Source organism: Nicotiana sylvestris, chromosome 1 (assembly GCF_000393655.2).
Source record: "Nicotiana sylvestris chromosome 1, ASM39365v2, whole genome shotgun sequence".
NCBI classification, from domain to species: domain Eukaryota; kingdom Viridiplantae; phylum Streptophyta; class Magnoliopsida; order Solanales; family Solanaceae; genus Nicotiana; species Nicotiana sylvestris.
Window position 1 is genome coordinate 3,596,657 of NC_091057.1, and position 27,397 is coordinate 3,624,053.

Below are 27,397 nucleotides of genomic sequence, written 5' to 3' on the forward strand. Positions count from 1 at the left end.
TATCTATTGGCATTTGTTTTGATTGTCATTTGAGTTTCTCTGTTGACATGTTCAAAGGTGCTTGTTGATCCAAAAACTCTTTCCGAAATATCAACAATGAAACGACGACCCTTGAAGAGTGAATGACTTTTTAGAAAATCTATACATGTGTGAAGATCTAAATCTTTCCCTTGCTTATTCCAAGGTTGATATCAAACCATATCACTGCTTCAAACTTGTCTCTATCCAATTCAATAACTTCAAAGATCTGTTTAATGAAATCTTCAAACTTAATTGCCTCAGGTAGTAGAACAAGCTTTGTTTGATGATCGAGATACTTGTAGTCTTCAGTCCATCTACCATTAAAATCAACTAGAATGTATATTGTTTCCATCCTGCAAGTCAAGAGAATGGGAAACTCAAAACATATTTTAACTTGGAATTGTAAGTTAAGGACCAAATGTCCTTAACTTTTGAACTTGTAACTCTAAATTAAGGACCAAGTGTCCTTAACTTTTGAACATGGAATTCAAAGTTAAGGACCAAGTTTCCTTAACTTCAGGACCAAGTGTCCTTAACTTTTTAACTTGGAAATAAAAGTTCAGGACCAAGTGTCATTAACTTTTGAATTTGGAATTCAAAGTTACGGACCAAGTGTCCTGAACTTTTGAACATGAAACTTGAAGTTAAGGACTGCCTGTCCTTAACTTTTGAACTTGTAACTCTAAGTTAAGGACCAAGTGTCCTTAACTTTTGATCATGTAAGTCAAAGTTCAGGACCAAGTGTCTTTAACTTTTGAACTTGGAATTCAAAGTTAAGGACCAAGTGTCCTTAACTTTTGAACTTGAAACTTGAAGTTAAGGATTGTCTGTCCTTAACTTTTGAACTTGTAACTCTAAGTTAAGGACCAAGTGTCCTTAACTTTTAAGCATGCAAGTCAAAGTTCAGGTCCAAGTATCCTTAACTTTTCAACTTGAAACTCAAACTTCAGGACCAAGTGTCCTTAACTTTTTCAAAACAATTTGCAAAACCATGGCAGTATGTCCTTAATATTCAGAAGAACAGCAAAAAAGTTAAGGACATTGTGTCCTTAACTTTTTCAATTCAATTTACATAATCATGACACTATGTCCTTAATATTAGTAACAACGGTCATGTTAAAGACACCAAATCCTTAACATTATGTGCTCAATTTTTATAGAATTATCACAGGAAGCGATGTCCTTAACCTTATCAATCCAGAAATTCAAAAAGAAAATCAAATTCCTAGTAACGAAATAAAAATCAATAGAAACACACAAAAGCATAACTTACTGTAAATTTATGTCGATTTTGGACGAGAAAGTTGAATCGACGATCACAGTCAGAAATTTGAATTGAAAGAGAAGCTTCTGCAATTCTATAGTTTGAAATTCGACGATCACAATCTGATGCTGCTGCTGCTGATCGTTAATAAAAGCGTAGATATAAGTTATAACAGAAGGGTATTTTCGTCCAGTCAGGTAAAAGTTTACTAAACCAGTGGCTAAAGACTAAAGATATTTAAAACATTGGCTTTAAAGCAAAGACATGTGCTCTTAATGGCTATTTGTGCACATCGCCCCTTGTATGGTTATAAAAGCTTCTAATTAAGGGTAAAATTGGAAGTTTAAGCTAAATTATGTCCAAATTTAGAAAGGGGTCATTTTTTTTGGAACGGACCAAAAAGGAAATAGGTTCACATAAACTGAAACAGATGGATATTAATTATTTTGGATCAAGCTTGTACATTTTCCAAAAAAGTCTCAAACCTTTAGAACTTCTAAGTAAAATATTTTGAAAGTTAACTATGTGACACCCACGTCAACCTCTATCTATGGCCATCAAAGCCCAGATGGTAGCTTCTTCTAGTTTAGACGGGCAAATGCACTAAGTCACGCCCCAAGGCATCACTCTGCAATTTCCATATTCGTCATGTCAAATCATTGGCTATGATAGTTATTGGGTTAAAATAGTCTCAAAATACTCTTAATATAATATGATATTATCTGCTTTGGGTCGGGTCCGCACCTTATTCCCTAAAAGGCTTCACGCTATTAAAGGTAACTATCACCTTATAAATATAACACTTTTCTTTTTTTACTTTTTACATGAAAGCATCAAGAATAGTGGTAAAAGCAAAGAGGTTGGAAAGTTAAGAAAAGGATAAAAAGTACAGCTGGAGAGCACAACAGATGCATATATTGAGACAAACACATCTTATCTAATAACCTAGTGAATTTCCACGGAGAGAAAATATAGTCATACTGTTATGACTTTGAAATATTTTTTTGTATTTTTTGGAAATTTTATAGTATTATTATTTAGGACACTAATATTCTAATAGATTTGAGAAAGAAAAATTTGTTGTCCTTGTAGGATAGGAAAAATCATTCTCTTAGGGGTCGTTTGGTAGGTTGCATTAGAGAAAATAATGCATGTATTAGCTTTTGGATTTAGTACATATTTTCAACATATGTATAACTAATACATAGCAAACTATCGTATTAGCAATACCAAGGCTATTAATGCATGCATTAGCATGGTTAAAGATAAAGCTATACTTAAAGTCCCTTAAAATTAAAGAATATGGAAGATATTTTATAAACAACTAATTTTCTTAAAAATAATGCAATGCATTTTAATTTTTAAAACACCACACCAAACAGTGGATAGGAAATAATCTCTGCATAACTGATACTTGCATTACTAACCCATGCATTATAAATCCCTACGTTACGTTACTAATACACCTTATTAATCACTATTCTTATGCATCCTACCAAACGACCTATTATAGTTTTAAGACTACTTGTAATCTATATATAAGGGTTATAGGTAGAGATTTTTTATATATTGTACACTTCTTCTCTTTGCTTCTGCTCGTGGACTAAGCTTAGTAGAACTTCGATTAATCCATGTATTATTTTTTCTTCTCTATTTACTTTGTGTGTATTGTGTGCTAATTAACCTAACGATCTTCCGCTACCATATTGGCTTTGATAAATATATGTGCAATGCTACGCACGACATCTACGCCTATAGTAAGTTTCAGATGTAATGAAGTCAAAATTAATATATATCCGATGCTACACATGACATATGGTTCGTGCATCTATTGTCAATGAGATTACATTGTTGGTTCTCAGGCTGTGGTAACATCAGGCAATAAAGAGTTGCTCCTCCGGAGCCTCACGCTTAACTGGCTATACTTGTCAGGGGCGGAGCTACACGTTCCATAACGGGTTCGGTCGAACTAAATGACTTTTGCTTAAATAGTGTATTTTCGTTAATAAATTTATTAAATATATACAAATATTAAATTTAAAACTCAGTTATTACAATTTAAAATCGTCGTTCTAAAATCCAGAACCATAAAATTGAAATCTTAGCTCCGCCTCTGATACTTGTTGAGCTTGTGACCAGTTTTGTGCTTGAACATCTTTGTTAATATGGGTTGTTTGTTTGCAATTTTAACATATAGGAAGTTCAAGACTTACACATCTCAAGTCAAAAAACTGATGTTGTATCACTTTTCTACCCTTTTTCACAGCTTATGATTGGTAGGTGTACTTATATTTAACTAGAAAATAACTTTTGTACTTGTGTCCTTAATTGAATTTTGCAGCACCGTGCTGCATAGAAGATGTAAGATGAAGGGATTGTAGAAATTAAAGGGGAAAACAACCACCAACCTACAAAAACAAAAAAGAAACAATGCTTCCTGAACCAAGGGGTGTCACGCGACACCACTTCATCAGAAAATTTTATTAGACATATATATTAAGACTGTGAATATAATTATATGTACAAAAAAAAAATGACACCTCTTAACGTCAAGAGTTGCCGGAGCGTTGTTGGGCGCATCAAACCCACGACTTGTCTCTTAAAACACTATCTGACCAATGGGTCAAGGCTATCTATTACCTGCAGATTTGATACTAATAATTTTGATACGCCCCTGGTCATGATGTATGTAGATGGCATCAAGAAATCACATTGGAAGACCATTTGATAATAGTCTTCAATCATCTAAACATACAGCTGAAAAAAGAGGAACATGAACAAATTCTTCCCACATGAATCTATGTTTAACAATATATTTAAAAAAAAATAACCTTAGCAATCAGTAGTAGTGTCACAATATAAAATTAAAGGATGTGCGCTTTGGCTAGCAGCATAATATACTTCAACATGAGCATGGCTACAAGAATTTGCAACGACAGAACTCCACTTACTCTGTCTGTGCTTAAGCTGCAGTTGCCTAAGCAATTGTCAAATTCAAACACGTCCTCATTAGTTTGATATCGACATGGAGCAACAAAGGGAAAGCGAGCATCTAAAAGAGTACCATTTTTTTGTGACAAGCATGTGCGTTACCACAGCTTTCGAAGATTTCCATAAACATCCTGTATCAAACATATTATTTGCACATTAGATGCACGTAGATACTCGAAAACATCACATAGGAGTTTGTTTCTACTTACTTTGATAATGATGTCTACCCGGTTGCATCCTTCAATATCTTCAACTTCTTCCTTAATTCTCACAGCTGAAGCCTTGAGAGAGTCTTTGCTGCATGAAAGCACCTTAATCTGTTTCAGTGTTTGAATATCTGTAAAGCTATTGGGGATCTCCTCAAGCTCGTTACACCATCTTATAACAAGTGTTTCGAGAAGGGGAAAAGATTCATCTGAGGCTTTCCACCTTGAGATAACTAAGCGATCCAGTTTTAAGAATTTAAGTTTATGGAATGTGATATCTCCGAGGCACCACTCTTCTGATTGAAGTTCCTCTGACTCGTCCCACCTTGGATCCCTTAATTTGAGATACTCCAGACTTGATAGTCCCGCAATAAAGGAAATCATGCTTTCTATACGAGCCGTGTGTAGTACCAACTTCTTTAAACATGAAGGCAAGTGTAACTTGGATACAACTTGGGACGAGGGAATGAAAAGGCGAAGTATTTGAAGCTGGGTAAGACTCTCCAAATTGAGACAAATCTCTGTACAATCATTCACATTATCAGCATCATCCTCGCTATCAGAATCTATATAGTCAATGAACTTGATGGCAAGTTCTTGAAGATTAGGACAGCTCCCCGATAAGACATCCAGTAATCCATTGGCATCGCGAATTTGATGTAGAACATTCTTTAATATCCTCAAACTTTCCAATTTAGAGGATTCTTTGAAGATCTGCTGCTTATTGTTTTCCAAATCAAAATCAGTCCAACTAATCTCAACATGCCTTAGTTTTTTCATTTTCCAAAACACCGCTGGTAACCCTGTACAATTACCAGCACACTTCACAATTAAAGTTTCTAGATGGGGCAGATGTGGTTTTGGATGGAAAACGAACTTATGTGTGTAAACTGCAAGGAACTTCAGGTAGATTAGTGGTAGCAATGTAGATGACAACAAAATATTTACTTCATAGGAACTCAAATCCAAGACCTTAAGAAGTCTCAATTTACTAACCAGAAGATAGGGATCCCAAGAACGAATTACTCTTTCAGTGGTCGTTATCAGTGACCTCAAGTGTTGGTGGAAAGGCTTCCGTGTTTTGAAAGGCTCATCAGTGAAATTGAAGATCAGTCGACTTTCCTTCCAATTGGAAGGTTGAAATTGGCCCTTCACTGCAAACTCTGAAAGCTTAGTTACAATGGGGCCGTTTATCGTCCAAACTAAAGGTTCAAAGTAGGTATGATGCCCCTTCACTGCCAACATAAACTTTTCTTCTCTACTCTTCCGAAAACAAAAGTGAAGCACTACATCATGAACCTTGCAGTATTTGACTTTACCGTTATACCTTCTCCTTGAAACCATTATAACGTTACTGCTAATGAGATCCAACAAGTAACCTTCAGCTACCTCTTCCAACCTCCCAGATTCAATGTTCTTCACAAAGCCTTCCGCGATCCATAAGCTAATCAACTTAGACACTGGAATTCTTGCATCCTCCGGAAACACCCCCATATAAAGAAGGCAAGGTCTTAAGTAATCAGGCAAGTTATCATAACTTAACTGCATAGTGGAAAGACTATATCCTTCGGACTTGCCAACGTAGGAAAATAGAGCATCTTTAACCTCACGCCACCAAGATTCTTCCATTTTCTTCTTTTTAATAATTCCAGCTGCCAAGACAACAACAAGAGGCAGTCCTTTGCATGTTTTTGCAACTTCTAGACTGACATCTTGTAGTTCAGGTGGGCAATCTTCCTGTTGGAACACTTTTTTCTGCAGCAGTTGGCAACTCTCTTCTTGTGTGAGGAATGGAAGAGAATAAGGATCGGTATGTTGCTTCACTTGCTTACCCACTTCCTCGAGTCGAGTTGTTACTATTATTCTACTTCCATTTTCATCATTTGGGAAAGATAATCTTAAGTCATCCCATGCCTTAACATCCCACATATCATCCAAGACAATCAGATATCTCCTGCTCATTAAGCTTTTCTTCAACATGTGAGCGAGTTCATCATCCTTATCTACCTTGTTCTTGGAAACTTGACTGTGGATCTCTCGTAGTAACTCTATCCAGCTATATGTTTGGGAAATGCAACACCATGCTAGACCATCAAAGTGAGAAACAATCACTTTATTGTCGTACACCTTTCTAGCAATAGTCGTTTTCCCTTGTCCCCCCATGCCTACAATTGGGATGATATCTAGCTCATTTGTACCTTGAATCAGATATCGAATTATTTGTTCTGCTTCATTCTCAAACCCAACTATCTCCTCATCATTCACAGTATTGCTATGTTGGGTTGGCAAATGTTTAGATGGCTCTACCACATAGCAAGGCTTAAGATCAAGGTTTTCCGACCACATCTCTGTCACCTCCACACTAATATGCTTGATCTCTTCTATGATTGTAGGAAGTGAGCAAAAGAGATGCCAAAGTGAATTATATTGAGCAAGTATAGAGTCAATGACAACTTCAGCTTCATATGCCAAATTGATAATACTCCCCTGAAGATCTTTAAGAATTTCATGTTCATGTTGCACCTTTGCGACATCTCTTATAATGGATGTTAGCGATGAGAGCTCTTTTTGTAAAATACCAATATGAGGCTTCAACATGACTAAACCTGATTCAGATTTCAACATTTCATCCAACTTCCTTAAAAAAGAACCCAAAAAGCTGACTCCACCAACTGTGGGAAACTGACCATAGGGAATGAATTTTAAGGATTTGTAGTACCTCTCTTCTACTTGTGCCTTTAAATTTTCACTTCTCTCAATTATCTCTGTCAGGGTAAGATTAGTCTTGCTGGTGTGATCTTTGATTGTAGAGCTCGCACGAAGCTTTTGACTTAAAAACAATGTTTCACCCACAAGAGCAACAACCTTTTCCAAGACCCCATTCAATCTCTTCCCATTAATAAATCGATTTGGCACACCAGCAAGAAAAACCAACAAGAACTCTATTGCCACATCAAAATTTCGAGCAGAAACATTAATTGGAAAGTTCTCAAGAATTTTGTTACTGAGATACACCAGTAGAGCACGGAGATGACGCAAAAATCCTTTTGGCAATTTTTTGTCCTTAAAAGTTCTTGATTGGGTAAACTTCGAACCTTTTACTTCACCACGAAAAATCTTCTTCATTTCCAGTTCCACAAGCATAATCAGGCATAGTAGATAAGGAGGTTTACTTAAGATATTATTTAGATTATCTTCATCCTCACCCAAGATCCACAAAGAAAAACAAAATTGTCCCACATTGTCAGCCATGAACCGAATTCGTGTCTCCAGACCTTCCAGCTTCTCATGGTCGATGTAACCATTCATCTCCGTGGCATATAAGTATCTTAAAAATCTCATCTTCTTTTGAATTATTTTCACTTGCTTTAAACATCGATTTGTCTGAAGGAGTAGTCCATCCGTCAAAAAAGTTTCAGACTCATCCAATTCCAGCGACACCAGTACATCATTTAGATTCTTTACGAGGCAATCCATATATTCCGACAGATAGGAATCATTCAATTCATTATTGTATCTTGAACTGGCATTACCTCCAATGAATTCCAACAAATGTGATACTAGCCTTTCCACATTAAGGTTAGTTTTGCATTCATCTGGAATTCCACCAAAAACTGAGTTAAGCATTTCCACAATCAATTGGGCCTTCTTTATGATTTTGGCTAAGGAATCAGGCAAAAGAAAAGGATAGTACTTTATAAAGGTTCTCAAAAATCGTAGCTCCAATTCAAGTGTCTCAATTTCATCAATCTTGACGCTATTCAGATCACCTCCAATCTTGATCCTTCTTAGGTGATCTAACATATCCTCAATTTCATTATGAGCCATCTTCCTTAGATAATTCCTGAAAGTTCACCAAACTCTTGAAATATTAGTTTCATTAAGAATAACATTTCTCTTTCAATTGCTACAATTAATGTGAAAGATTATACACCTTCCTTGCCATTATGGTTATGGAAAATTTCACAAACCTCCTATCGTAAATGTTGCTTCATTTCACTTCTCCGTTTTTAAGATATAATTTTTTTGAAGAAAGCTAAAGTATCAGTGTCTAATATAGTGCTGGGGTTATAATGCTGCGATTAGTAATTCCTGGATTATTTAGTACCAGTTCTTTGTTTGGTTCATTGAATTGAAAATGGGATAATACGGTGAATAAAGTTTTGTTTCCAAATTTAACCTTCGATAACAATAAATCATGGTTCAACTAATTCACTTCAATGATAGCTGAAGAGGCAAATAATTATTTACGGATATAATGTGTCGAGGGAGATTAGAAAAAAATTATTGAAATATATACCTGATAAAGACCAAAGTTTGCAGTAGGAGAAAACTTGTAATTAATGACAAGTGAAGATTAATATCAGCATAAAGGTTGGAAGGAAGAAAGGTTTCGGTCTATAGGGCCTTCTCACAGTAGTGAATGAATAATTATTGGATTGGATCTAAATGCTACCAAAAGTCAATGGAGGAATTATTTATCATATTATTAGTACAGGTAGACAGCTAATTGGCCTTCTCATTGGCCTTCAAAGTCAGTGGTTGCATTAGTTTTTGAGCAACATGGCTTAGCATACTATTATTAAAACAGAGAGACAGCTAATCTAGTATTATTACATACTAGAAGAATATTTCAGCGGTATTCAGTCGACAAATATATTAAACTTGATCATGCAGAGGCTGAGATATTAATAGTTTTAGACAGGTGAATCTTCCAGTAGAGGCAAAGACAAGTTCTTTTATAGGAGGGCCTAGTGATTTGCATCAACGATATACAAATGCTATTGCATTATTGCAGCGAGCGTCTCTGTACTTATTTTGCTTATAACTATGACATGTAACCCATCATTGATCACTCACCCCACCAGCTAGCTAATGCTAGGCAGAAGCAAAGTTTCATGAAATATTCTTCCATGTTCGTTGGGCTTTATCCAGAGTGGACTTCTTGTTTTATGAAGATACAGTTTTTTTATATGAGCAGGAAACTTTGCATAAAAGGTGTATACTAAAGTAGAGGATCTAACAAAAAGACGTGATTTTCTACAAAGAGCGTCCAATCATACACCAAAAATTTATATCAGAATGGACAGTGACACGATAAATACTTGACATCCTCTCCCTCTTGCTTGCACATGACCAACAGATGTGATTCACATCATGTGAATTATCTTTTTCTTTCTCAATTAGCTTTATTAATGCCTTCAAATGATAGAACAAAATTTTAACTCGCTAAACTTAACTCTGACTAAGGCAGCGGTTTAACTAGCTATAATTTCCCTATGATTTTGTAGTTTAGGACAAGATTTATCAATTTTCTTATTTCTGTCTGCTACTTTTGGCCTTCCACTTAAGCAATGGAATCTTCTTACATAAAATCAAATGTAGTTCTGTCAAAGAATCAACCAGTGTTGTGTTGCGGAGGTGTTTTTGTATAGTTATTCCTCAAAATACTAGTACTTGATCCGAAGTGTCCTGTACTATTCTGGCAGAAGTTCCTGCACTATTTACTTCTATGCTATGTCTTTGTATCTCAAAGGTATGCTGAAGTTTCCTGGCACCAATGACTAAAAATAGTGGTAGTCCCAAAATTAATTAAAAGTGAACATTCCAAGCATAATGTGATGTTTGACTTACGAATCATGTTACTCAAGAACCTGTAACAACACAATCTCTCGTTTTGAGCCTTTGTGCAAGTCAATATTACTATTTGGAACTTGTTGGGATGGATTGGGCTGGGACCCGAGGGGCTAGGATGGGTCTCGTCACATTTTGGAACCATGTTGCAGCTGCAGTTTTCTGCTATCAGCTGGTGCACCGTGATCGAGGAGCAGAACCACTTCTACAATACTGTTTTCTTTCTATTACCAATATTATTTACAAATTATACTAGTTATTTTATCTTCATCCCTAGCAAGTCAAACTGTGAAGGAGGGCATAGAGTGGATGGTGGCGTAAGGATTCTTCATTACCTCCGTGTAGTAGATAACAGCTTAATAGCCCGTTTGGCCAAGCTGCAAAAATCAGCTTATTTTGAGAAATACTTTTTTTCAAAAGTGCTTTTCTCAAAAGTACTTTTGGTGAGAAGCAGTTTGTGTTTGGCTAATTAGTTTGAAAAGCACTTCTGAGCAGCAATTAGTGTTTGGCCAAGCTTTAAAAAACTACTTCTAAGTGTATTTTTCTCAAAAGTGTTTCTCAAAAAAGTATTTTTGGAGGGAAGCTACTTTTTTCTGCTTCTCCAAAACTGCTTCTGCTTCTCCTCAAAAGCACTTTTTTTCCTTCTAGAAGTTTGGCCAAACAGGCTATAAGTCATTTACATATGCTCAACATCTGCTTCTCCAAATATTTCAGATTTACATCTGCTTCTCCTCTTAAACCCTTTATGCAATAGTGGTAGCAATGTGTAATAGAAATAGTAACTATAATAGTAGTAGTAGTAATAGTACCTAACTGACTTGGGCTTTGATCAATCGATATGTGTTTCAACAGTTTGATTAATTAAAATTATTGACATTGAACAAGATGATATTATATCAAATTAATGTAAATATCCTCTGTCACTTCATTGGTTGGACAGAGGCATCAAATGTATTGAATCCTTTATTGCTAGATATATAAATATATTGCAGTCTCATTTATGCTTGCTGCATTTTGTTTTCCATTGACAAGAGAGGTTGCTATGATGGTAGGCGACCTCCACTTCCAACCAAGAGGTTGTGAGTTCGAGTCTCCCCAAGAGCAAGATGGGAAGTTCTTGGAGGGAAGGATGTCGGGGGTCTATTTGGAAACAGCCTCTCTACCCCAGGATAGGGGTAAGGTTTGCGTACACACTACCCTCCCCAGACCCCACTAAGTGGGATTATACTGGGTTGTTGTTGTTGTTGTTGTTGCATTTTGTTTTCCATTATCATGAATCTGGAACTTCTCAAATTCAATAACTGAGGACACAGACTTTGTCAAGAGGAGCAAGGGTGTTGATTTTCGCAACAACATGAACTAAGGTGTACTCACTAAAGGTAGAGGTCCCAACAAAAATGGTAAATGGGGCATTCCGTTGATTAGGGGCAGATCCAGTGCATCAGTTACGGGTCCCCGTGAATCCAGTAACTTTTGTTTAGATCCGGTATTTGTATTGAAAAATTCATTAAATGTATAAGAATATTTAGCTTGGAACCCAGTCCAATAATCCAGTTATTATTGTATATTAACCTGAGAACCCATAAACTTAAAATTCTGAATTCGCCTCGCCGTTGTTTTTCACCTAGAATCCTTACTCCTCAGTCAGTATTAACCCTTAAGGGGCTGCACATATTGCTTTCTTCTGATTTACATTGACCACAATCTGAACACAGGAAGAACATGGACTCCTAGAGCAAGTTATGTTACTCCCTCTCCAACACTCTCCACAATCCTAAATATCCACAAAAATCAAAAATAATAAAACAACAAAAACATTCATAGCCACACAAATGCTATCGCATATCTGAAAGTTGGAACCACAAGTTTCAAAAGCGTCATAGCCACACAAATGCTATGGCATACTTAAAGACCACGAGTTAATAAGTCTTCCTTTTTTTTTTAATTAAACTTTGTACTCAATCAAATAGGTTCATATAAATTAAAACGAAGGGACTGGTTTTTATTCATGTCTATCAATACTACTATGAGACTATAAAAAGATTATACACAATGCTATTTGTGACTCAAGTTTCAAATATTTGCTATAAGTGACTCTTTTAAAATTATTGCTAATGACACATATTTTAAAAGCCTCAAAAAAAATATTTACACAATGGCCCTACCTCCTTTCCCCACTCCCCCGAACTCCCCCCCCTCCTCCCCCCGCCCCCCCCAAAAAAAATAAAAAATAAAAAAAGATGCAGACGAAGAAGAAGAAAGCTTCTGTGGGTATCTCCCAATATTCTCTGACTAGTTTGATATATATCAAATAGAAGGAAAAAAATAATTTTCAAAAGTAAGACATTTTATAGTAATTGTTATCAAGGTAAGAAAAAAGCAAAATGGATTCATGTAGTTGTTACTATAGCAATTGAAGAACTTACAGATATGAAGTGAAACCAACTTAGAGATTTGAGAAAGAAGTCAGCTCAAGTCTAAAAATCAATCAGTGTGCTTTTATCTTCATTCGCCTGTTCTTTTTGTATTTAAAGCGAGGAGGCGGGGCGGTATGGGTTTAGATATATGCGGGTCCGGTGCGGGTTTAGATACATGCGGGTGCGGTGCGGGTAATTTGTTTTTAGTACATCTCTTCTGCACATCTTTTGAAAGTTTATAGAACTGCAAGATGGGCTTTTTTGCCTTACTACATACATCATTTATGTTGCTATTTTTTATTTATAAATACTCTCTTTTAGGAGGATTTATAGTGTTTCCAGGTTTACAGCTTATTTGGATGGTTATTACTTATTGTATTATATTGTATTGTTACTTTAAATACAATATTTATTTTGATTATTACTTAAATTTTATTATATCGATTTGTTAAATTCGTCGTTACGTAACGATGAAATGTGCCACTTTATGTAACGAACGATAAAACGTGACACTTTATGTAACGACCGATTTGGTGTGGTCGCATTGTTACTTTTTATATACAGTATCATAATTTTTCTTTATAATATTGCAAGTTTATTCATTATATTACTGGTAGAGCCCCAACCCAGCCCGTGATTTAGCAGGACTGGGCTAGAATTTTTGGAGCTCATTTAAGACGAGGCTTTTTAGCCTGGCCCGAGTAAGCCTATGGCCCGTGAGGCTTGAACTGAGGCTGGGCTGGGCCAGCCCATGGGCTTAATAAAAATATGTATTTAAAATATATAAAATATAAAAGTATATGACACAAAAAATAACAAGAAGAGTATCACAAGCTTAAAGTTTATTAAGCTCATAAAATTAAAAGGTCAAAGTCTTAAAACGTTAATTAGTTTTAAAAATTTAATTATTCTTAATATTTAACTAATTAATATTGCATAGGAATTGTAGATGTAGAAGAAAGTGAAGATGTTAAGACAACCTTCTCACAAGCGGATTCAAATGTGTTTGATGAAGATGATGTGTTGAATATCCCATAAGCGTCATGGGCGTTCTCTTGAATAGTTTGTTTTGAGTTTTGACTTTTAGTGAATGAATATAGTCTTGTCTTTTACTTTTTTAGTATTTATTGTAATATATTAGAATCGTGTTATTAAGTTTTGTGAAAATTTTCCAACAAGATTTTTTTTAACTTTTATATATTTATCTTTTTTTACTTTAGAACTTAGAGAAAAAAAATATAAAATTATATATTTAAAAAATGATGGGATGGCTTGTGGGGGGCCTGTAGCCCACATAGGGTTTGGGTGGGCTGATCATTATAAGGCCCATCAAAATGATGGGCTAGCCCAGCCCAACTCGTCAATTGTAAAAGTCCATGTGGGCTGGGCTGGGCTAGCCCCGCCCCGCCCATATTTGACAATTTTAATTACTGGTGCGTGATACCATGAAACTACGGCAAAACGAAACAATTCATCCAAACATTGTATTCATCAAACGATATAGTAAAATAATAGGTAACAACCATCCAAACAAGTTCTCAGGAGGATTTATAATGTTTCTACATTTTCCCTCCAGCGTGACTCGAACTCAGGACCTAACGGTCATGGGTGAATGTGTTTTTACTAAGCCTCACTTGTGTTGCTATTGGATATTCATTTTCTTTAGAAAACTGTACTCAAAATATAATTGGTGAAATGACTTTTGGCATTTGAGGATAGAAAATCTAAAAATTGACTGAGGAATTATAAGCATAAATTCAAGTTGGGAGTGGAGATCTTGATTTTTCATAGCCCACATTTTCCTCACTTGGAAAAAAAATAGCGGGGCAGGTTGACACGAGTGTTGTGCGGGACGGGTTGATGCGGGTCCAAAGTACTGTGCAAGGCGGGGCGAGTTGAAATTTTGTGGGTTAAGATAGAACTCGCATCGCTCCACACCACTTGCCATCCGTATATCTGATCTAATCCTAAAAATAAACTAAATAATAATAATTAAACTTTATAATCTATCTATATCTATATCTATATCTATATCTATACTATATTAAAAGCACGAAACCCCTTAGCGAAATATCGTTCACCTTTTTTACCCTTTAAAATGAAAGTCCATATTAGATAAAATAGTAATTTAAGTTGTTTTCCTTATATTTGGGGTTTGAAATCAACTAAAGTTTTATTTATTAAATTGTTCCTTATTTAAACTATGTATAAAGCTCTAAAGTGACTTTGAAAAGAGGAAAACACCCTAATTTGATAAAACGCGACGCGTCCTTAAATGCATGAGTAATTGATCTAGGCATTAACGAGCAAAGAAATTTCACGATAGACAAATAAAAACTCTCCTAAAAAGAAAAGTTTACTTAGAGTTAATGCATGGAATATAATATAGGTTAAGATGAGTAACTCTACTTAGAACAAACCATGTAAAATAAGTTAATCTATCAATCTACTTGCAAGAAAATTGAATTTTCTTTTAAAAAAATTTGATTTTACATTTGACAAAAAATATATATTTTATTATTTTTCTAATATTTAAGATTTTGAAATAAATATAAAATTTATCTTAAGAAATTATTTTTACTTAAATTATACTTAAGAATTCCTAACATTTATGACTAAATCACTTAAATTTTATTTGTATAAAATCTTTTCTCATTGAACACTTTAAAAATCTTATGAGCTAAAATTACAATTTGTTTATTAAATTAATATGAAGTATCTCCTAACGTTTAGTACTTTAAAATTAGTTAATATTTCATCTTATATAAATTTTCTTATTCGAACACATTGAAAATAAAAATTTTATTTGATAAAATTATAAATACACTTTAATCTTTAAAATTTGAGATGATTAAAAATTTAAAAGTTTCAAATTAATATTTATTTATTTATACTAGGCAAAATACATAGTTTACCTCCGAAACTTAGGATCAAATCCCTATTACGCACTTTTTTGTGGATGAAAATGACCTTACACACTTAACCTTCTTGGATTGTATCTAATACATATCACTTTTGCTACGTGGGGGGCGTGTTTAAGGACAAATCTAAGTGCATTAAATGTTAAATTTCCTATCCCAATTCTTATTTAAAGGACACGTGTCAAAATTTTAAATTTTTACTTTTTAAAAAATATTTTGTTTCCCTTCACTTTAAACACCCCCCCCCCCCAAATTCCTCTTCTTCTTCCCCGGAACCCCTCCTCTTTGAGTACGTTGCTGACTTTTCCCCCTTCTCCCATTTTCGTCTTCTTTCCCACCCTTTTTCCCCATTTTGAGGTGTAAATGTCATTTTAGTACGGTTTGATAAATTGACACCAGCAATTGGTACTCCCTGCTCATTTCCAGATAAGAACGAAATAGCATATTGTTGGATTTTGCATCTGTTACTGCTACTGTTTTCTAGAATAATTAGTTGTTTAGTTTTAGAAAGAGTCTGCTAGAAGATTCAGAATTTTAATTATAGTAAGAGCTTAGTAATTTAGTTGTAGGAGGAGTTTACTACTTTATTTATTTGGCTATTTAAAGCCCTATAATTAAAAAAAAAAAATTAGAGACAATTTTTCAATCCTATTTTTCAACCTTCTTGCTACTTGTATATTTTCTAAAATCCATAACAGTGGTATTAGAGCCTCAATTGATTGATCTTGACGGATCTCTGAATTCTTTGAAAAACAACCAATTTCAACCACTTTTAAACCATACACATTTTTACTCATGCCGATTTTTAACTAAATTTTTAACAATGGCAAGCAGCGGTCTCTCTTTGAATACCCCACAAACTTTCACTGGTGAAAACTATCAGATTTGGTCAGTGAAGATGAAATCTTATCTTGAAGCTTATAATCTATGGGAAGTTGTAATGGAAGACAGACTTATACAACCACTTCGTGCAAATCCTACCCTTGCCCAAATCAAAGCTCATTCAGATGAGAAAACCAAAAAATACAAAGCCAAAACTATAACTCAAAATTCAGTTGCAGATTCAATCTTCTCTAAAATCATTGCATGTGAGACAGCAAAAGAAGCTTGGGAAACACTCAAACATGAGTATCAAGGAAGTGAATGAGGAAGACAAAATCAGATTTTAAATTTGAAAAGAGATTTTGAATCTCTTAGAATGCAAGATGATGAGACCATCACTAAGTATCCTGACCGAATTTCTTTAATTGTCAATAAAATCAGGTTGCTTGGCGAGGATTTCAAAGATGACAGGATAGTTGAAAAAATTCCTGTGACAATTCCCGAGAGATTTGAATCCAAAATTTCCTCTCTAGAAGAGTTTAAAGATCTCTCTACTATCTCTGTTGTAGAATTAATAAGTGCTCTTCAAGTACAAGAGCAAAGAAGGGCCTTCAGACAAAATAAAGTTACTGAGGGTATTTTTTATGAGAAACACCAAAAAAAAGTCGATTATCCTTATTGCAAATATTGCAAAAAGAAAACACACTTAGAAAAATTTGTTGGTGGAGACCTGATGCATTATGTGGAAATTGCAAGCAAAAAGGTCATGTTACAAAAAGTATGCAAGTTCAAAGATGCTCATGCACAAACACTAATAGCAGAAAAAAGAATTGAGGATGACCTTCTTTAGACTGCAGCAACAGAAGCAAGGAGGAGTGTTGGATTTTGCATCTGTTACTGCTACTGTTTTCTAGAATAATTAGTTGTTTAGTTTTAGGAAGAGTCTGCTAGAAGATTCAGAATTTTAATTATAGTTAGAGTTTAGTAATTTAGTTGTAGGAGGAGTCTACTACTTTATTTATTTGGCTATTTAAAGCCCTATGATTAATAAAATTTTAGAGACATATTTTCAATCCTATTTTTCAACCTTTTTGCTGCTTGTATATTAAATCCATAACACATATGATTGGTCTAATTTTTTTTTTCCGCATACAACCGAAACGACTCCCACTAGATAGCCGCCCCTTTCTCTCTTTTTACAGCCTCGTGGACGGACGAAAGAAGGGAGGTTACAGAACGGGGCAGTGAAGGCACCTCTCTGCAAGTGTAGCAACTTTGAGATGTACCCCAACACTCGCCACGATGAGTGTGGCCACAAGTAGAACATGAACGTGACCTTGTCTGAGATGATCTACCTCTCTATCTCTGAGTCTGCTGCTGGCCCTGCTGGGCTGGGGGTGCCTTGGAAGTAACCTGAAGCTTCCGATCTCAACTTCCTTTTTCAATTTAACTGTTCGATTAAATTTCGGAGTTCATTGATCCAAATTACCTCTACAATTTTAAAGAATAACAATAATGTAAAAAAAGCTTTGGAAGAATTCTATACATCTAGGCTAACTTTACAAACGTCTTGTCCCTCTTTTTAAAAGAAAAACATGCGATGAAAGTTTAAAAATAAATAAGTATTGAGAGTACTTATATATTTAAATTCCCTTCATTTGAAAAGTAAGATGTGATGTTATGGATGTTTTTAGTAGAATACTTACCCTTTAAGATACTTTAATTTGAGGGGGAAAAAATTCTTTCTTGTACCAGAATAAAGATTGATACAAAATTAAAAAGGAAAATAGGCATCCGTGTTTGGCTTTTCCCTATTACTACATCATTGCTATCAAGTTTTATCCTAAAAATATACTCTCTTTTTTTTCAGTTGAATATTTGCTTGATCTCCAGGTCGCCTCCCAACATTGCCACCGGCTCCTCAACATAAGCCAAATCCTTATTCAATTGGACTAAGCTGAAATCTAATAATTATATATAACAATTTTTTTTATTTGCAGTCCTACTATGGACTGAGTTGGAAATGACTAGGAGCTGATGTAACTCTAACAAAGGAAGAGATCAAATGCGAGGCAATGACTAATGTTCCTTAGCCCGTTTTTGTTGGGCCGACAAAATTTTAGGCGATCCGGGTCCGAACGCTGGGGCCCATGTAGATGTCATAGTTTATAGCACATGAAAATCTGAAAATAAGGCGAAATTTAAGTTTTATAGACCGAAAAGTTCAAAAAACGAGTAACGGTCATGGCGAGACGATGATTAATGTTCCTTAGGCCGTTTTTGATGGGTCGGAAAATTTTTAGACGATCCGGATCCGGGCGTCCTGACCCATGCAGATAGCGTGGGCTATAACACACAAAAATCTGGAAATCTGGCGGAATTTCATTTTTATGGCCCTAAAACGCCAAAAAATGAGGAATGGTCATGGCGAGGCGATTACTAATGTTCCTTATGCCATTTTTGATGGGCCAACAAAATTTTAGGCGATCAGGGTCAGGCGCCCGAGCCTATGTAGATAACATGGCTATAGCACACGAAAATCAAGAAATCGGACAGAATTCCAGTTTTATGGCCCGAAAATACCAAAAAATAAGGAAAGATTATGGCGAGACAATGAATAATGTTCCTTATGCCATTTTTGATGTGTTGGCAAAATTTTAGGCGAGTCGAGGCCGGACGTCGGGGCCCAAACATATGGCATGCGCTATAGCACACGAAAATTTGCGAATTGGGCGGAATTCCAGCTTTATGGCCCTAAAATGCCGAAAAATGAGGAACGGTCATGGCGAGGCTTAGTATACTATTATTAATACAGAGAGACGACTAATCTGTAGATTATAATCCATTCCTATTGGCCTTCAAAGTCAATGCTTGCATTATACCAGAAAATGGGCCTAATGGAACTGATGTTTTTGTAACGGTTCAGAAATTGTTCCTACAGATCAGTTATTGGAACGGTTCTAACCGTTGTAATATTACATGGGTGATACTAGCACACTTTGCCTATAAAACCGTTGCCATTAATTAGCAACCATTCCCATAGGGGTTTATTTTTTGCAACGCTATGCTAATCGTGCCAATAAATAAATCTGTTGCCACGGATCTTGAAAAAAAAAATGCAATGGGAACAGTTGTTATTTCCTTCCTAAAATTTTTGCCCCTTGAATTTTCGTAAAACTCGCGCTAGAATCCCTATTTTTACACAAATTTCTTTTTGTCTTAATTAATTTCTATACCTAATAAAATTAGAAAAAACTAATGGCTATCGAAAGGCCATCCCTCTCAAAAGGGACTTCACCGAGAACGACGACTCTGTAACAAACATCGGAAGGCAGCCATCAACCGCCGACTCTGCTACCATCCCGCCAACTCTGCCACCATCCCGCCGTCAACGTCCGCAGTAGAACCTCCGACTATGTAACAGATATGGCCGTCAACAACCACCTCCTTCTACAGCCGTCACCAACAACCACCATCCTGCCGTCAACAAAATATTTCATACTCTTTGACTAGTTCCAAGATTTGATTTTCTTTTTTCTTCACCCATAAACTTTATCTCCTCCACCTGAAACAACCACCTCCTCCTATTAATCCAAGCTCCACACTTTCAAATAGCCACAAAATTTTAGGGTTTTTTCTCGACTAAGATCGACCACCTCCTTTTGCAATTTCTCTATAGTTGAGCCATAATTTGCAGATTCCATTAGTGAGGAAGAAATTGCAACTGATAGCTGTGGGATAAATCGCGGTAAGTTTTTTTAATTGCTTTTTAATTTAAATTTTAGATAACCGCATTCGATAGTTTTATTTTTGAATGAATATTTTAGTATTAATGTTCATTATTATCCGATTCAACTGATTTTTATTGTTGGGAGTATTTGAGCGACATAGTAAGAAGCATGTCTTCTTATTGTGCTTGAAATTGAATTTCATTGAAATTATGCTTTACGTAGGTACAATTGATAGGTTTTGATTGTATATTTTGTTAGATATATAACTGTTTGATTTAGTTGTCTTTGTTAAATTTTTTTTTCTTATTCAACTTAACAGCTTTAAAGCTGTGAGTTTTTTCATATATGTGGCCTTACTTAGCACAATTTAATATCTTTTCATTATATACTGAAGTCAAAAGGTGAGCAAAAACCTGAATATGCTTGTTTGTTACAAGTAGATATCCATATCCCTTATTTTGCGACGCTAATGATTTTTTTCATTGTTAGCAACCATAAGCCAGAAACTAAAGGATATATGAAAGAATTCAAAGGAGAAAGCAGTAGAGAAATTTTCTGTGTATTTTTATTCAATGTTGTATACCTATTTATACAAATAAAAGGAATCAAAATTGGTTATGCTATTGTACAAGTGTAATCTTCCTATTGGTCTACTCCTAAAATTTTCTACACTAGCACGTGCTCACATGCACAAGAAATAGAATCCTAAGTTTATAGCTGTACTAAATCAACGGTGGTGATCAATTAAATCCATGTGAGATGAACGCTTGAGATTGCTTTGATTTGGACAGTTGAGATGTGTTGATTTATGAGAGAATAAATCACTTTGGTTGTTCCGACAAAGTTCCATCTTCATTTGGACCAAACCCTAAATTCTTTCTCTCATCTGAGACCAAAACCATTTCCTTATCTATATCTGCATCTGTCATAGCCATGGTGGATGTTGAATAATCAGCTCCAACACCCCCCTCAAGTTGGAGGGGGTATGAACCACGCCCAACTTGCCAACAATAGAGCTGTGAGCAGGACCAGCTAAGGGCTTCGTGAAAATGTCTGCCAATTGCGATTTGGACGGAACAAAGGAGAGGGAGATGATTCCGGCCAAAAATTGTTGCCGGACAAAGTGACAGTCTAGTTCCACGTGCTTGGTACGCTCGTGAAAGACTGGATTTTTTGCGATATGAATGGCCGCTTGACTGTCGAAGAAGAGATTGACTGGCAAGGATGGAGAAATAGAGAGATCATTCAGTAATCGTATCAACCAGGTAATTTCAGTTGTGACTCTTCTCATCGAACGGTATTCTGCTTCAGCAGATGAAAGAGAGACTGAGGACTGTTTCTTTGATTTCCACGAAACAGGGGTTCCGCCCAAGCTTATAAAGAATCCACTAATAGACTCCCGATATTGAGGACAAGAGCCCCAATCAGAATCACAGAAGGCCAGGAGCTGGAAATCAGAACGTGAATTCAAAAATAAGCCCAAACCAGGGTCCTTGAGGAGGTATTTGAGACAGTGATAGGCAGCATCTAGGTGGGGCTTGAGAGGAGTTTGCATAAACTGGCTGAGGTGCTGCACAGCAAAAGAGAGATCCGGTCGATTATGGGTAAGAAAGTTCAATTTCCCCAATAAACGACGATAAAAGGTGGGATCTTGAAGCAAGACTCCCTGATCTGAACGAAGCTTTTGAGTAGGATCCAAAGGAGAAGAAGCTGGTTTCATCTCCATGCAGTCAAACTCAGATAAGAGGTCCAAGGTATAACGATTCTGAGTTAAAAATGATACCCTGTTTTTCTCTGATAATTTCAAAACCTAGGAAATAATGTGCTTCTCCAAGATCTTTAATTTTGAACTCAGAATCAAGAAAAACTTTAAGTTCTTCCTGCTCATTGTAGTCATTTCCTGTGATTAAAATATCGTCAACGTAGACAGCCACTATAGTAATACTCCCTGCTGATTTTTTGAAAAATAAAGAGTAATCATTTAAGGAATGTGAGTACCCTTTGAAATTCAGGGCTGCGGTGAGTTTTGCATACCATTAACGTGAGGCTTGTCGCAGCCCATATAGAGGTTTCTTCAAAAGACACACATGATTGGGTGAAGGTGGAGAAGTTCCAGCTGGGAATTTCATGTAGACCTCTTCCTGCAAATCTCCATGCAAGAAGGCATTGTTCACATCCAATTGTGATACTTGCCATCCTTTCTTCACTGCAATAGCAAGGAGGCATCTGATTGTTGTCATTTTGACAACTGGAGAGAAAGTTTCATTGAAGTCTATGCCTTCTCTTTGTGTGTCTCCCCTAATAACCAATCGAGCCTTGAACCTTTCCAAAGAACCATCAGATTTGTACTTTACTCTATAGACCCATTTGCAGGGAAGAGCTTTCTTCCCAGCAGGTAAAGATACTATTTCCCAAGTCTTGTTCAAAGCAAGAGCCTCTAATTCCTTATCCATGGCCTCTTGCCATCCTGGATGTAGCATTGCTTGGGAATAAGAGGTAGGTTCTGTGAGGTAAGAAGTGGAGTTAAGTAGAGATTGGTTGGCAAATGAAAGAGCTATAAAGGGGAGCACAGTAGGCTGAAGTGGTTCCATGAAACAGGATGTAGTCAGATCAGCTAGGAATATTGAATTGCAAACATAGTCCTATAGATATGCTGGTGGGTTGTGTGTTCTGGTAGATTTTCTGATTTCTGGCAGAGTCAAGGGTAGAGGAGAATGGGAATGGGAATTTGAATGAGAAGTAGAGGCTGGCTGTGATGAAATAGGTATGTCCTGGTGGATTGAAGTGAATGGTGACATAGAGTGTTCCATGGATGTGGTAGGCATTCGGGAAATGTGGTCTGGAATAGTATCATAATCTGTGGGTGAGGGAATGGGAAATATGGGAGGTAAGGATGAGTTGGTATAGGCAAAAGGGTATTGGTTTTCATAAAATTGAACATCCCTTGAGACTAACACCCTTTTTGTATCTAAATCCAGAACCTTGTATCCTTTTTGCCCCAAAGGGTATCCCAAAAACACACAAGGCTTAGCCCTGAGATCAAATTTGCCTCTCCCACTAGACAAAGTAGACACATAGCACAGACAACCAAAATATTTGAAAGATTCATAAGATGGTTGTTGTTTAAACAACACAAAATAAGGTGAGCTACCTTTGAGTACCTTAGAAGGCAACCTATTAATCAGAAAAGTAGCAGTCAACACACTCTCCCCAGTAGATCAGAGGAAGTTTAGACTGAAATAGCAAGGCTATTGCAATTTCCAAAAGATGTCTATGCTTCCTCTCAACCACCCCATTCTGTTGAGGTGTGCCCACACATGATGTTTGGTGCAGTATTCCCTGTGAAGCAAGGAAAGCTGCTTCCTGAGAACCTTTGCCAAGCTCAGAAGCATTATTTGTTCTCAATTTCTGCACCTTCATCCCAAATTGTATCTCCACCATTGCAAAGAAGTTCTTTAGTAGACCAAAAGCATTGCTTTTAGTACTCATGAGAAAAGTCCAAGCTGCTCTACTGTAGTCATCTACAACAGTTAGGAAATATTTGAAACCATTGTAAGTGGTCACCTTGTAGGGACCCCAAACATCAACATGAATTAACTCAAAACGCCTTTTTGTTTTAATTTGACTTATAGTAAAGGGAATTCTGGTTTGCCTAGCCTTAGGACAGATGTCACAGGAACATTCAGATTTAGAGGGCAAAGAGATAAAACTGAGATGCTTCATTGATGAAAAAGGCAAATGCCCCAGTCTAACATGCCAAAGGCTTACATCTGAAACTACATTAGCTGAGAAAGGAAAAGAAACTGATAATTCACTAAACACATTTTGACTTGAGGAAAGAGTTGTCTCTACTGCTGCTCTATTTCTAACTTGAGTTGGCTCCAAGAGGTATAGACCTTCCCTAGCTTCACCAAAAACTTGTGCCCTCTTCACTAAAAGGGCCTGCAAGAAACAATAGGAAGATGTGAAAAATAGGATTTTCTGAAATTGCAAACAGAACCTGTTAACTGACAATAGGTTGTATCTGAAACTAGGCACATGTAAAACATTGTCTAGGATGTAATCAGGCATAATAGCAATCCTTCCTATGTGAGTGACTGTGACTTTGAATGAATTAGGCAAGTTTATGTTCAAAGGGACTGATAAAGCTATTAAAGAAACAAAGGCATTAGAGTCAAAACACATGTATTCAGAGGCCCCAGAGTCAATAATCCATGTACTAGAATTGAAAACTGAAAAACAAGTTCCTGAATATCTTGCAATTGTACCAGCAACAGCATTGGCATTGATTTCTGCTCCTGAGTTTCCTGTGTATGCAACTTTGACTTGTTTGATCATTTGCATCAGTTGAGTGAACTGCTCCTGTGAAAGGTGCTGATTCATCATTTCAGTCTGGTTAGCATTGTTATGTTCTGTTTGCTCCACTTGAAATGATCCATTTCCCCTGATTGGATTTCCCTTTGTGAATTCAAAGTCTTCTGGAAATCCAATTATTCTATAACTATCATTAACAGTGTGTCCAACCTTCTTGCAGTGACTACAGGAAACATTAGGATTAAACTTGCTTTTCTTTCCTTTGAAAGTTGAATTCCTCTGAACAAAGCTGTTGGTTCCCTTTTGCATGTTTTTTCCAGATTTTGGATACTGAGCATATCCTTTTTGATTCTGCTTTCCTCCTCTCTGTGCAAAATTGCTTTGGTTTGTGACATTAATTGCTGATGATTCAGGGCAAATGAGTGGGTTTGCATATATTTCTCTTTGGCTTTCATCTTGTAGAACAAGAGAATATGCATGGTTTATGTTTGGTAAAGGGTTCATCATGATAATGTTTCCCCTTGCTTGCCCATAACTGTCATTTAACCCCATAAGAAATTGAATGAGTGTCTCATCTTCTAGTGATTTTTCTAGTCTTTGTTTCCCCTCACAAACACATAAGCAACGGCATTTCACATCACAGAATGCAACTCATCCCATAGTCGTTTGAGTCTTGTAAAATAGGTTGCTATATCATTTGTCCCTTGCATTAAACCTGATAATTCCTTTCTTAGGTGATAAAGCTTAGCTCCATTTGACTGACCAAATCTGTGTTCTAAACTTGTCCACAGGTCCTTAGCAGATTTGGAGTAGATGACACTATCCCCTATGTCTTTGGACAGTGAGTTGAGCAGCCAGGATGTGACCATGTCATTGCATCTACTCCAGGGCTGGAAATCCTTTGAATCAGCAGCTGGAGCAGGGCAAGCACCATTGATGAATCCTATTTTGTTCTTGGATGAAAGGGCTATGAGAACTGACCTTCTCCAGCCTTGAAAACCTCTACCATCAAAGGCAGAATTGACAAGCGACATTCCTGGTGCATCAGAGGAATGAAGAAAGTAAGCAATTTGAGTCAATGATGGTTGCTGCACCAGTAGTTGCCTGGGTGATCGTTTGCTCAGTGTTATCAGGAATGATTCAAGATTTGCACAGATCAAGCAAAGAAGAAGATGATGGATCGAGCTGCTATTGCTCTGATACCATGAAAGAATTCAAAGGAGAAAGCAGTAGAGAAATTTTCTGTGTATTTTTATTCAATGATGTATACCTATTTATACAAATAAAAGGAATCAAAATTGGTTATGCTACTGTACAGGTGTAATCTTCCTATTGGTCTACTCCTAACTAAATACATATCTGTATAGAATATAAAGAAACAGAATTTTCTACACTAGCACGTGCTCACATGCGCAAGAAATAGAATCCTAAGTTTATAGATGTACTATATCAACGGTGGTGATCAATTAAATCCATGTGAGATGAACGCTTGAGATTGCTTTGATTTGGACGGCTGAGATGTGTTGATTTATGAGAGAATAAATCACTTTAGTTGTTCCGACAAAGTCCATCTTCAATTGGACCAAACCCTAAATCTTTTCTCTCATCTGAGACCAAAACCATTTCCTTATCTATATCTGCATCTACCATAGCCATGGTGGATGTTGAATAATCAGCTCCAACAATATAGTTTCTCATTGTTAGCAACCATAAGGCAGAAACTCCAATTTATATGTTTGTCGTTGTAACTTGCCTTCAATTGATATGTTACAATGTTGTCCGAATAAGTCATGTTAACTGGAAAATGGTAAGGGCTTTCAATCACGAAATCTTTTTTTGATATAATGTTGACTTGGAATTTGCTAAGGAGCAGATATATGCTGCTGCAACTTTCTTTTCTTTCAGAACACTCTGAACTCATAGCTGATATGATTTCTTATTGTCGAAGTCACCATTAAAATTGTATACACAAAGTGATACATATCTCTACGTAGGTTAAACATATCATATATTTTCTTCTCAATGTGGAAAGTACTAACACTATTTGGAAATCATGAGCTTCTTGATCAGTTTTAGATTCCATCCGGAGCTATTTTTGGGCTAAATTTTGTAGGCGAATTGTGGTTATTTATATTACATGAACTCACTTATAGGTGAGTATCTGATATAGGCACATCTAATTGCTATCTAGTACATCAAAGTAAATAAAGAGTCCATGTAATCAGGTGGCTATTTAGGTTTTCGCATTATACTTAATTTGAGCCTAATATGGATAAGATTTAACTTTGCTTACCTTGAATATTAATTTTGGTGATTTGAATATGTTATATAGGATAATTATGGATTACGGTGACAAAAGTTAGATGAATCTCCTAAGATAGACAGATAAGTATATCTGTGGCGTGAATAAAATTACCTAACAATCAACCCATAGGTCCTACTGATGAAGAGGTAAATGAGTTGGGTAGCTTCCTCGATACATTGGCAAGGAATGTAACCTTTTGTTCTCTTAATATGTTTAATTGGAGGAAACTTGAGACAAAAGAAGACATGTGAAAATATATCAAGGTTTGAAGTTCACAATATGTAATAGGTGTTTGTGGATATTTCATATTGTTTAACCTAAATGCATTAAATTTGTAGGGAAAATATGACATTCATGAAGATGCAAAAAAGTGAATTTTTCAATCAATTCAAAATGCTTGGAGAAAGCATAAAAATCAGTTAAAGAAAGACCATTTTGAACCCTATGAGAATGACGAGCTTAGAATGGGGAATGAATCCAGGATTACGGGTTGATCCTAACATGCTAGCTTTCAATGCTCGTTCACCTGGAGAAGCTTCCTTTGCACAAAAAGCAGCTATACAACAAATCAATCGTCTATATCTATAGGGACTAACAATCAAGGTCAGTACATACTCCAAATGGTACATCCCTTCTGTTACTTTTCTACCACTGCGCTCTCTCTCTCTCTGTTCTATTTTTTTTTTAAAGGGAAGCTAGTAAGATGGCTAAGTCTAGTTAGTTTAGTCATTTTTTAACTTCGCCTCTGGCCCTTTATCGTTGCGTAGTTCT

General features: G+C 36.1%; 1 protein-coding gene across 3 annotated transcripts; it reads right to left on the reverse strand.

The window, feature by feature from the left end:
* Positions 1-3,992: 3,992 nt before the first annotated feature.
* Positions 3,993-12,741, reverse strand: LOC104226954 (putative late blight resistance protein homolog R1A-3). Of its 3 annotated transcripts, XM_070162177.1 has the most exons (4): positions 12,543-12,741; positions 4,486-8,326; positions 4,350-4,407; positions 3,993-4,262 (listed from the first exon to the last, which is right to left on the reverse strand). In XM_070162177.1, the coding sequence occupies exons 2-3, from the start codon at positions 8,308-8,310 to the stop codon at positions 4,375-4,377; spliced, it is 3,858 nt and encodes a 1,285-aa protein (XP_070018278.1). In that variant the 5' UTR covers positions 8,311-8,326; positions 12,543-12,741; the 3' UTR covers positions 3,993-4,262; positions 4,350-4,374. The 3 variants fall into 3 exon arrangements, with proteins under 3 accessions (XP_070018278.1, XP_070018269.1, XP_070018273.1); XM_070162168.1 differs by having other exon boundaries at positions 3,993-4,407; XM_070162172.1 differs by lacking the exon at positions 12,543-12,741 and adding an exon at positions 8,783-8,887 and having other exon boundaries at positions 3,993-4,407.
* Positions 12,742-27,397: the final 14,656 nt, after the last annotated feature.

Excerpts from the sequence above, each read along its gene's own strand:
- LOC104226954 (XM_070162177.1), bottom strand. The coding sequence starts at position 8,310 with ATGGCTCATAATGAAATTGAGGATATGTTAGATCACCTAAGAAGGATC. Across the intron at positions 4,408-4,485 it reads GGGTAGACATCATTATCAAA|GATGTTTATGGAAATCTTCG; the intron begins GTAAGTAGAAAC and ends TGTTTGATACAG.